Source organism: Trachemys scripta, chromosome 3 (genome assembly GCF_013100865.1).
Source record: "Trachemys scripta elegans isolate TJP31775 chromosome 3, CAS_Tse_1.0, whole genome shotgun sequence".
In the NCBI taxonomy this organism is placed as follows: Eukaryota; Metazoa; Chordata; order Testudines; family Emydidae; genus Trachemys; species Trachemys scripta.
Genome location: NC_048300.1, coordinates 40,543,751 through 40,556,201, shown reverse-complemented (window position 1 = coordinate 40,556,201; position 12,451 = coordinate 40,543,751). Strand labels below are relative to the sequence as shown.

Here is a 12,451-nt window from a genome sequence, read left to right as displayed (position 1 = left end):
TTTAGGAACAGTATTTTTGTCCTTGACACGCAAAAAACTGATGAAGAATAATGAGAGATTTGGCTGTTTTTAATGGCATAAAGGCTCAAACCTGAACTCGTTAAGATTGTCAAACATTTATGACAGGTTTCAGAGTAGCAGCCGTGTTAGTCTGTATCTGCAAAAAGAACAGGAGTACTTGTGGCACCTTAGAGACTAACAAATTTATTAGCGCATAAGCTTTCGTGGGCTACTGCCCACTTCTTCGGATGCACCTTCAATGGAGTACAAATAAGACATTTAAAGAGAGGCGGAAATACTTCTCCCTAGATACACTCCTCCAGATAGATTTCAACTTACTAGTGAAGAAAGAAAGTTATGGAAAGAGCTAAAAGAATCAACACTGACATTAGATGGTTGGTTGAAAATGAGAAGTCACTCAATTATTACAAACATCTAGTCAAGGAAATGTATTCTTGTTTAATGCTATTGATTCTACACATGAAAATAAAAAAACAGAATACTGTGTCCAAATTGCTGAAAATCTCATCCAGAAAAAAGTTAAACAAAGAGGTCTTCACCAATTTTCAGAAAATGAAAATAAATTGAAAAAGATGAGAGCTGAAATCATGCTAAAGCAACATACTGATATTCAACACACTACTTGATGCTTGTTGAGAATAAAGCATCAACTAACACAGTTCAAAAGCATTAGTGTAAAAACCACCATCACTCGCCTGGTTGACTGGATGAAACTGGAGGACTGATGTCCCAACTTCTCAATTAAATTGAGCAGAACTGAGGAAAACTGTCTATACAGCCAACTACCGTAAGTATGCTGAAATCTGCACTTAGCACAAGTAGGACAAAACATATTTTATACAAGAAACTCTAGAAAGCCACTAAATCTATTTTTTAAAATGAAGAATTTACAGGACTTCATAGATGTGAGGGAGAGACCTCAAAATTGATGCAAAATTATATTAATAAAACTATTTTTTTGTTTTTGTTAGGTTATTACAAGTTTGTCTGCGTCTTTACTGAATATTAAGATACAGCTACAAATGTATTATAACCAGAATGCTTGAAAATACAAAAATATCTGTGGTATATTTAAGTTAATTATGTTATAAAAATTTCAGGCTGGCTAAAGAAATTGCAAGAGGTTTCTGCTTTCTGTCTCCCAAGAACAAGCAAATCGCCTCAGAAGATTATCGTACCTTAGCCATAAAACCATGAGTGTTATACAAACTAAGAAAAGTTGCATTTTAAACATTACCTTGCTTTAACTTTTATACTGTTTTCTTTTGTTCAATGTTTAAAGGATATATTGGTTATTGAAATTTATGCTTTTTACAAAATACCCGAGACATTTTATTGCTATACCAGATAGACTGTAACTCTAAGGACCTTGGGTGAAGAGACAAATATCTGGCTGCATATTCAGAAGCTGGAGGTAGCACCTAAGCCAACCCCAATGGCAGGAAGCCAATGAAAAGATGACAGCAACCAACTTTGAATCTAAACAAGCCTGAAAAAGATGTCTGCCTAACTTCATGGAAACAAAAAGGAAAAATATTTAAAAAACCTCAGAAGTGAGCACCCCCACATACACACACAAACCCTGTGCTACCCTACTTAAACAGCAAGCATTCATCAACTTATCCGTCCCATCTCTATAATCAAGCTGCCACAAAAGCTAAGGAAAACCAGAGAAGACTCAAGGGGGGGAGGGGGGGGGAAAGGATAGCTTCCCCAAGATTTCAACATGGATTGGTGAAATCTTGTTAACTAAGACACTGCCAAGATATTAGATTTAAAACTCTTGTAATGATTTTATTGGGATATGAAAATGCTGTTATAAATTAAAACATTAATAGTTGCTCCTGTTAACCATCAAATGGTTAGACCACATACACCTGGAGAGGAGTCAAGGGTTTAATATTGGAAATAAAGGAAAAGAGGGATTTAACTGGATCTAACATTCTTAATATTGGTCAATTGCCCTGTCTCAAGACAACTCTTTAAATGGCTTCTGCTCTAAATCACTGATTTGAACACCTCCTTCAGTTTCATAGGATTGAGTTAAGATTGCTTACTTTGCCCACTTATAAACTAGCTGATTATTAATAACAAGACAAGTTCTATCTACCCTTAAATTAATTATTATGTCCATACAGAAACAGCTTCTAAGTATCTAGTAAGATACTAAGACTGCGTTCATAATAATTTTGGAAAACAATATACTTTGGTCTTAACTTATCAAATGAAGAGCATCCCCAGCGGTGGTCCACTCTCAAAGGTATTATATCTGTAAAAGCTCTCTATAGACAGACAGAAGAGATTGTAATGGAAGTAGCCAATTTATCATTTGTGTTGTATTAACATTTTCTTTTACTTTCTTCAATAATAAAATATCCATGGTTAATCATTCTGATTTTGCTTGGTTTTAATCCTGGTGTCCCTTAAGGTATGTAAAAAACCCCTTTCAATAAAATAGTGGGAGTTAGAGTCTATGAGTCAGAATGATCAATACAGGTTATTCATTAGCTTATCTTTTGATTTTGGGTTTCCCTGATTTGTCAGTAAGAGAAAAGAGCTGATCTACCACTTCTTGTTTCTCTAGATTAAATTTTTCAGTAATTTTTAAAATAAAATTACTCTGTTTCCAACAATTTTAAATTATCCCTTTCTACCCCACCCAGATTACAGGCTGGTGACACTATTGCTGAAATGCTGTTAGAAATTTGGCTTGATCTAACTAATAAAAGAACTGGAACCACACAAGAACAAAATCAAAACATGATTAAGAGAAGCTATGGAACCTTTCCATTATTTAGCCAACATGACTGATCCCAAATATAAAGATCACATGTTGAATCCAGCATAAGAAGAGGTAGCTGAAACATGGCTGATGGAATATAATCATCTCTCTTGTCATTTTAAATTGAAAATCTAGATTTCTACCACAAATCTGTGTTTGTATTCACAGTTCTGACTACATCATAAAGTAGAAAACTGTCCAAATAAAGTCACAGGAGACAGGACAGTTGAATTTTATCAATTTTTAAAATCTCTTCATTCCTATCCTGTAAACTCTGCATCATCTGACCAAGTTTTAGCTCATTCATATAGATTTAGTTGAAACTTTATAATAGACTTGATTTTGAAAAAAGAAAGTCAGGAAACGTCACTCTTCATGTTGTATGCACAACCTTAGTTCTGTGTGTATGCATTACAATAGCCTTTAGTTATACGGCCAAAAGCTATTGCTCAAAGTACAATATATCATACAATTTCTTCTACATCCTTGGTTATACATGTCATAATGAACTAATATATCTTTCCTGACAGACTTTTTATATGATAAATTTTCTTCTCTCTGAGGGATGTATTTTAATAATTTAAGTTCTATCTTACAAACCATCACCTACAATATCAGAGGGGTAGCCGTGTTAGTCTGAATCTGTAAAAAGCAACAGAGGGTCCTGTGGCACTTTTGAGACTAACAGAAGTACTGGGAGCATAAGCTTTCGTGGGTAAGAACCTCACTTCTTCAGATGCAAGTAATGGAAATCTCCAGAGGCAGGTATATATCAGTGTGGAGATAACGAGGTTAGTTCAATCAGGGAGGGTAAGGTGCTCTGCTAGCAGTTGAGGTGTGAACACCAAGGGAGGAGAAACTGTTTCTGTAGTTGGATAGCCATTCACAGTCTTTGTTTAATCCTGATCTGATGGTGTCAAATTTGCAAATGCCACCTACAATATATAACTTCACTTCACTTGTGGACCATATGAATGCATGGACTGGGAATGGCAGACAATCAAGGAAATACCATTATACAAAAACTACAGTAAGCCATACTTACACAACATATACTACATATTAAATCTAAAACAAAACAACAATAGTGAAAATCTTCAGGTTTCTATAGGCCTCCAAAGCTTACTTCAGACCAAACCACTTCATCCCCTTAACTGCACAAGGAAGACTTTGATGCTGGATTTAAAAAAAAAAAAATGTACAGATGCAAAATATCCAATACACAAGCAAGTAAATCTAGAGTTTGCATTTGTAAATAACTCAGAGCAATGTGCCCTCCTGCAAACTTCATATACAACACAAAAGCCCTCCCAAACATTTATATGAAAAAAATATTGAAGGTGTAAAGAAGCTAAGCATTCCTCTGGTATCCCTTTTATGGATTTAGGAAAAAAAACAGTGCAAAATGTTCAAGGGGTAATAAATCCATCAAATAAAAAAAAAGTTTACAAGAACTCACAAAAGGCATTTATTTTTACAGAGAATTACTCAAATGCCAATTTCAGTGGTTTCCAACCATTTTGGCTACAAAGCTGTGAAAAACATGACAAGATTTTCTTTTATTATGGGAAAGCATAATTGATTTACTCTTTTAGTAAAATCAGCTCAACTGTTTTTGCTCAAATAAAAAACAAAACCCCTTTGGGGCTGAAAATAAGCCTGGAAAATTTCAGCCTATGAAGGTGAAAGATTCAGAAAGTAAAAAAAAGCAACTGACAAGGGGCTTGGTATTGAACTCATTAGTTAACCTTAGCAACAGAAGTCTTTGCCTCTAATGCTAACAGTATATATTTAAAAATTATTACTGCTTATTAATTTAAGGATCCACACTTTCTTCTTCTGTCTTCATTTCATCTTATCAACGGTTGACTTGAAACTGCAATTTTATTTTAATGTACACCTCTACCCCGATGTAACACTGCCCTCGGGAGCCAAAAAAAAAAAATCTTACCGCATTAAAGGTGAAACCACGTTATATCGAACTTGCTTTGATCCATCGGAGAGCACAGCCCCTCTCCCCCAGAGCACTGCTTTACCGCGTTATATTCAAATTCGTGTTATATCAGGTCGCGTTTTATCTAGGTAGAGGTGTAGTTTTTTTTGGCTATCACTATATTGTTCACCATTTGCTGGTATTTGTTTGATATTTTTATAAACTTGGTAATCTACTACACAATTCAGTTCTTCTCTTCCAACTCTTGAATCCAATAGTAGCTTATTGTGCCAACTGCTTTCTAATGTATGAAAGCCTCTGCTTCCCATAGAATCCTAAACATTAGGGTCAGAAGAGACTACTTGAATAACCCAATTAATCTCTTGCATATTGCAGAACTATTCTCTATATCATTCCCATTAGGTTTCAGCTACACTAAGATTTTTCTGCAAATCTCTTTTTGTGGCACTCATGTTGTTGTATTCATGCAGCTCTGTAACTGGTATCACTAATACAGAATGGCTCCTAACTTTTTTAACACGTTGTCATCCAACCCTGCAGGGTGGTAACGTGGGCATCTGATCTATGTTAGTACTCCAACTATTGCTAGCACCAGTGGAGCTAAAACCAATTCCACAGCAATGATGGGAGATTTGAAGAAAAACCACAGTGTAGGAAAGGGCCAGTATATGTAGTCTAACCTGTTCTTAAATATTGACAAATATGGAAATTCAACTATCTCCCATGGTAAGCTAGATCCCTGACAGACTGCTCCTTACTGTTAATAACATTTTCTTAATGCCCAGCCTAAACTTTTCCTTCCTTACCTTCAGGACATTTGTCCTCGTCCTGCCATCATCAGTAATTGATTTATTCCTTCCTTAATTTATACTGTTACACTGAAGACATACATGAAACTGTAAAGTGTAACCTGTCCAAGCCTTCTTTTAGAGTAAGCATATTTACCTCTAAGCACTTCCTCATATGCCCTTGAACCAAATTTGTTGTTCTTACTCTAGTTTTACATTTATCCTTCCTAGTTTATGGGGAGCACAACTGGACATAATAATCCAAGTATAGTCTCATCAAAGCTATGCAAAGAAGCACTATTATCCATCTGGCTCCTTATGTCAAAGAAAAATACTATTATTTGGTTAAAACAACAAGGAGTCTGGTGGCACCTTAAAGACTAACAGATTTATTTCCATGGGTCCATATGATGAAGATGTCATCAATGTAGCGCAAGTAGAGGAGGGGCACAAGGGGACGAGAGCTGAGGAAGCGTTGTTCTAAGTCAGCCATAAAAATGTTGGCATACTGTTGTGGGGCCATGCGGGTACCCATAGCAGTGCCACTGACTTGAAGGTATAAGTTGTCCCCAAATCTGAAGTGGTTGTGGGTGAGGACAAAGTCACAAAGCTCAGCCACCAGCTTGCTGTGGCCTCATCAGGGATACTGTTCCTGACAGCTTGTAGTCCATCCTCATGTGGAATATTGGTATAAAGTGCTTCTACATCCATGGTGGCCAGGATGGTGTTTTCAGGAAGAACATCAATGCATTGTAGTTTCCTCAGGAAGTCGGTGGTGTCTCGAAGATAGCTGGGAGTGCTGGTAGCATAGGGTCTGAGGAGAGAGTCCAAATAGCCAGATAATCCTGCTGTCAGAGTGCCAATGCCTGAGATGATGGGCCGTCCAGGGTTTCCGGGTTTATGGATCTTGGGTAGCAGATAGAATACCCCTGGTCGGGGTTCTGGGGGTGTGTCCATGTAGATTTGTTCCCGTACTGTAGCTGGGAGTTTCTTGAGCAGATGGTGTAGTTTCTTTTGGTATTCCTCAGTGGGATCAGAGGATAGTGGCCTGTAGAATGTGGTCTTGGAGAGTTGCCTGGCAGCCTCCTGTTCATAATCTGACCTGTTCATTATGACCACAGCACCTCCTTTGTCAGCCCCTTTGATGATAATGTCAGAGTTGTTTCTGAGGCTGTGGATGGCATTGCGTTCTGTAAGGCTGAGGTTATGGGACAAGTGATGTTGTTTGTCCACAATTTCAGCCTGTGCACGTCTGTGGAAACACTCTATGTAGAGGTCCAGTCTGTCATTTCGACCGCATGGCCCCACAACAGTATGCCAACATTTTTATGGCTGACTTAGAACAACGCTTCCTCAGCTCTCGTCCCCTAGTGCCCCTCCTCTACTTGCGCTACATTGATGACATCTTCATCATATGGACCCATGGAAATAAATCTGTTAGTCTTTAAGGTGCCACCAGACTCCTTGTTGTTTTTGTAGATACAGACTAACACGGCTACCCCCTGATACTTGACACCATGCAAGGCACACGATTATTTGGTTAGTATTTTGTAACAGCACTGCACTGCAAGCTCAGATTGAGTTTGCTATTTCTCTACTAGATTCACTATCCACTGTCCTACAAAAGGTGTTTTTCAAACTTACTGGTTTCCAACCAATCATCCCCCAATTTGAATCTGTGCTATTTACTTCCTTTTCATGTTGCATAGTATTCCTTCATAATTATTAATATTAAACGATCTCCACTCCTCCCAGCAAAACCTGCAAGAGTGAGTATAAATTCAAGAACTCAATGAGTTTTAACTCATTTCTAACTGCATTCTCACCTTGAAGAAATCAGGTGTACAACTTTAGAGAGTGAACAAGAAGGGAAGCCCAGAAACGAGGCAGAAGTAGAGGATTTACAGAGCTATCCAAATGCATCATCTCAGATCATAAAGCATCCATTCTGTCCCTGTACTTTTTCCTCCACCCTTCATGTAGCATGGCTAAAGAGATGTTATCATTGGCTTTTCAACTGGGTCCTGTTTCACCAAAGCTCTTTAGCAAATGTCTGAGCTTAGCCCTTTCTCCAAGGGGGAAGGCAGTGCAGGTGTGACAGTGAAATTAATGCTGCTACAGTATAAGCAACATTAACTTATACTGTGTGAATATGAAAGAAGCATTGCTACAAAGAACAGCTCCTCAGTGGCGCTCTCTCTCCCCCCATCCCAGCACACTGCCTGAAATCCCACAGAGCCCCAAATCCCAGGGAGCTGTGGGAAAGCAGCCCGAATAGAGTAACAGAGTGGAGTTAGTATGACGCATTCCTTTCAACGGCTACTTTTGGTGACTTACTGCTCCATTTCACTTTCAGTTTTCCCTCTTACGGAGCCCACTCTTCCAATCTCTCAGTCACTTTTTCATTTGATACTATCATTGATTGTGTTTGCCACTCCTCCAATTTGTGTGTTGTCTGAAATTTTTATTAGTTGAAACTTTACCTTCTATTATTAGGGGAAATATTAAACAATGTGCTTCCTGCATCTACCCCTCCAATGTATCTTACACTTGACACTGTGCGTTACTTGTTTTGTCTGAGGAGGGAGGAAACATACCACAGGTAAGGCTGTCAAAGTAATTCTTTAGTCCCATTTCAGCCTGTACCTTTCCTAGTTGTCCTCTACTGTTTCCTGGTTCTTCTGGAGTTGCTCAAGCCAAACCCAAACTATGTACCTGATATTAAAAAAAATGTTAATGTATTTTTTAAAAATTACTATCCCCACAATGACTGGAATTTCAGCTTCATATTGACTTTAAATGATTTATTATTTTATAACAATATGTTTATTTTGAGAAATCATCTCAGCAAGTTTTATAATGGTAGCTACTAGCAGAAAATGTGGCTACCTGAACTTCACCTCATGAAGTAATACTTCGTTTTTAAAGCTTTGTCAGTAACCAAGGCATTACCACACTGCACAAATGTAGCTATAAATAATTTCACTGATCAAAATAAATTGCACTTGCTTTCTTCCCTACAACTATTAATATAAAGAGTTTTACATGAGGAAAACAACTTAGGTTTTTCAGTTAGCACTGATGTAAACTGGTGTATGTTAACATGACTGACATATTGAAAATGATACCTACAATTCTTTTAAATACACCAAAAGTACTTCTTTACTAGAGCTAATAAATACTATTTTAATTTTGTGTAGATTTCAAATGTAACTATAATTACTTTGTTTCAAATGTTTAAAAAAAACCTGATATTTATTCTAAATGCTGAATTTTATTACCTTGCAGATTCCCTGTAGTTACAAATAGTAATAATATTGACCTAGTACATGGTGTTTTTTAAAAACACTATAATACTTTCTATGAACATATTTTATGTCTAATCATGTGATGAAAATGCCTTGGACACAGTTATTTCTGTATCTTAGTGCTGTAAGATGGAAGTCCTGCTGCTAGCCGGACTTGCAGTAGGGAAGACAAAAGCAGTAGCATGTACCAAGGCTAACCAATATAAAAACATCAATTTGATTAGTTGACTGGTAAAGGGGTTTGTCAAACACTAAAGCCAAAGGCAAGGTGCTAACAAGCAGACCAAAGAAGAAAACCAAACTTGGGAGGAGAAGGGATTATATATACATATCAGTAAAACTGAAAAAAAAAAAAAAAAAAGTTATAATTTATTAACAGAATGGATGCTACACTGTTGCTACAGCCTATAGTAATGAAATTCATTTCAATTCCTGCCTTGACCAAGAGAATTAAATCAATACTTAGCTGCTCAATTTCATAATGGGATTTGTGTCAGATTTTCAGAAGAGCTCAGCTCCCTTTTAGGCCACTTTATTTAAGTGTCCAAGTGGAAACTGAGCTCTTTTGAAACACTGGCCCCCACTGCAGGTAGTGAGCACTTTTTAAAGTCTGAATCTTTTTTGTTTTTTAACATTTTTAGTAGTAGTCTTCTTTCTACCACTCATCTTTCAAAAATAGATTTCAAATATAGAATTCAAAGGGTGATAAAAAATATCTTCAGACCCAATAAGCTCTCATGCATTTGGAGGAGATTCTCCATTTTAGGGATAAAAGTTACGGCACTGTTTTAAAGGACACTGTCAACTTCATTTATTTTTTTAGTGACTAATTTAAAAGATTCCAATTAATGATAGCACATCCTTTATAATATATAGTAAATCCTGGTTTCTTTCTTCCCCTCACCTCCACCTCCCCCCCAAAAAAAAAGATATCTGAGAAGAGATTTTTGCTCCACTGCTATTTAAAAGAGGCTTTTCAGCATGGGAGAAGCTGAACAATTCAGGTTCCTATCTTGCAAGCTACTCCATACGGGTAAACCCCTGCATGCACACAGCACCTCCTTGACTCTGTGTGGGCACTGGAATCTGCTTGCATAAAGCAACTTTCACTGCTATAGGAAGCCAAGCCCCTACCCTGTGATAGTGAAACTGACTAAAGTGCTGGCAAATGTACAAAATAACCAAACTAATAAATAGTTTTGGAATTTATTTTTTAAATTATAGCTTCTTTCAGCTACAGTAAGGGAAAAAAATTCTGACAAAAACGTTTTTAAATTGACAGTGTACCTTTACAGTCTCTTTCACTGGAAATTAGAGTTTGGGGGTTTGTGAGTTTTTTATTACATTTATAATTTTTCTCAAGATTGAATGAGGTTTCAAAACAAACTGTGCTGATTCAGAAGTGGCACCCCTTTGTAAACAGATGGTCATCTTCCAACAGTACCAACAAGTGTCTATCATCCCTTGTCCTTCCCAAGTACCCATAGACCCTCACTCCTTTAAAAAAAAAAGTGATGAGTGTAAAGAACCTGGAGCAGACACAGACAGCCCTGCAAGTCTCACTCCCTGGGCAGCAGGGAGAAAGAGGAAGACTCCATCCTTTGGGGAATGAGTTTTAAAGCACCTGATGAAGTCTCTCCAGGGAGGAAGATGGGGGGGGGGGTTATGCTGCCTGGGTTTCGATGCGATCCACAATCTCTGTGACTGAAACCTGAGCCTCTCATTCCAATGGGCTTGAAAACCGCGGCAGCCCCCCACAGGCTGCGTCCCGACAGCATCTCCCGCTCTGCGCCGACACCAGCCAAACCCCACTGCCGCCCCGCCCCGGCCCCCGGACCCCTGCCCCGCCGCAGCCCGAGCAGCCTCGCACCCCGGTGGGGGGCGCTCAGAACCAGGGCTAGTCTCCGCCTTCTCACAGCCCGCACCCCGCGACAGCGGAGCGTGCAGCGAGGGGAGGCTTCACCCCGCCCCAGGCGGAGACCTCGGCAACGCCCGCCCGGGGCAGCTGCCCGGCACCCCCGGGATTATGTATTTACCTAGTCAGAGACTCCTCGGCGCAGACACAACAGCGTGGGGAGAGGCCCGGGAGGGAACAGCAGCCCCGCGTCCCCCGCCGCCTCTGGGGTAGCTGCCCCGCTGCAGCCACAGACACCTGGCACCACAGGCTGCAGCCAGCCCCACCGCTCAGCCGGCCGGCCACCCGGGTACCACCGTCCCGCTTTGCCAGGGATTATTTACCTGAGTGGGGAGTCAGCCCCTCCCCCCGCTGCTCCCCAGCCCAGGGGAGCCCCCTGCTCCCCACGCCCGCTGTCCGGTGGGAGGGGGATGTTCAGGAGGAGGGGAGCCCGTTATTGGCCTACTTACCATCAATCGCCATGATCTTCCAGGTGGGCCGTACCAAGTGCAGCGCACGCAGGAGACACACCGACAGGCAGAGGCTGGAAGAAAGAAGCAACGGGGGGAGGGGGGGGGCTGAAAGGGGCGGGAGAATGGCGCGTGCCAGGGCAGTGGAGCGGCGCGTGACTCCGCCTCCTTTCCCCGAGCCACAGGCGCGCCCAGATTCGAAAGAGCGGCAGTTGGGTGGCGGCGGTCGACACCGTCCCGAGGCCAACGGCCGTCGCCGCCCTGGTTCGCGACTGCCGCTGTCAGAGGCCGCCTGCGTCCCATCCTGCTGCTGCGCTAAGCCTTGCGCTCTTCCGCCCCCTGCTCTGCCCTGGCTGCCTGCCAGGGCCTCATCCCGAGCCCAGGGACGTCAACGGGGTTTGTGCCAGTGACTCCAAAGGAAGCAGGATTTGGCCCTGGTAGGGGGCACAATGCTCGTTTCTGCTGCGCAGCCCAGGAATCGGGGCCCAAATCCTGAGCACGCTACAGCGTGATGGGAATTTTGCCTGAGCGTTCAGTAGGGTCACGATTTGGTCCATTTAAAATTTGGCATAAAGTGCATATATATTCTTCCCCAACTACCAAAGACAGTTACTTGATTTTGTTTTCCAGCAAAGGCAGAATTTTTCCCCATCCAAAATAGGCAGAATTTTGAATTTTTGCTCATCTGGTATCAATAGCTGATCATAGACTATCAGGGTTGGAAGGGACCTTAGGAGGTCATTTAGTCCAACCCCCTGCTCAAAGCAGGACCAATCCCCAATCCTTGAAATTTTAAAAACATTACAGTTATTGTTAAAAATGGTATATTTTCAAATGGAAACCCATACAATTGTCCAGGTTTTTGAAGTTTTATTTGTTAAAAAAACTATGCATATAGAAAACAAAAAGACTTAAAATTTAAATAAATTCCCAATTTTACATACACCACAGTAACTTTAAGCATGTGAGCACATGAGCTTTATGCACTAGGTAAAGATGTGTCTGAGATCACTGACTGCCACTGCACATTGAGCAGATGTTTTTAGAGAACTATCCACAGTGACTCCAAGATCTCTTTCTTGAGTGGTAACAGCTAATTTAGACCTCATCATTTTGTATGTATAGTTGGGGATTATGTTTTCCAATGTACATTACTTTGCATTTACCTGCATTGAATTTCATCTGCCATTTTGTTTCCCAGTCACCCAGTTTTGTGAAATCCCTTTGTAACTTT

The 12,451-nt window shown here is 40.2% G+C and overlaps 1 protein-coding gene across 2 annotated transcripts in view; it reads right to left on the bottom strand.

Moving 5' to 3' along the window:
• The window catches only part of SYT14 (synaptotagmin 14), a 179,184-nt gene extending 167,877 nt beyond the window's left edge, over nt 1-11,307 (bottom strand). For both annotated transcript variants that reach the window (XM_034764507.1, XM_034764508.1), the window contains exon 1: nt 11,218-11,307. In XM_034764507.1, coding sequence (XP_034620398.1) covers nt 11,218-11,230 — 13 coding nt within the window. In that variant the 5' untranslated portion in view covers nt 11,231-11,307. The remainder of the gene's footprint in view (nt 1-11,217) is intronic.
• Between the last annotated feature and the right edge of the window lie 1,144 nt (nt 11,308-12,451).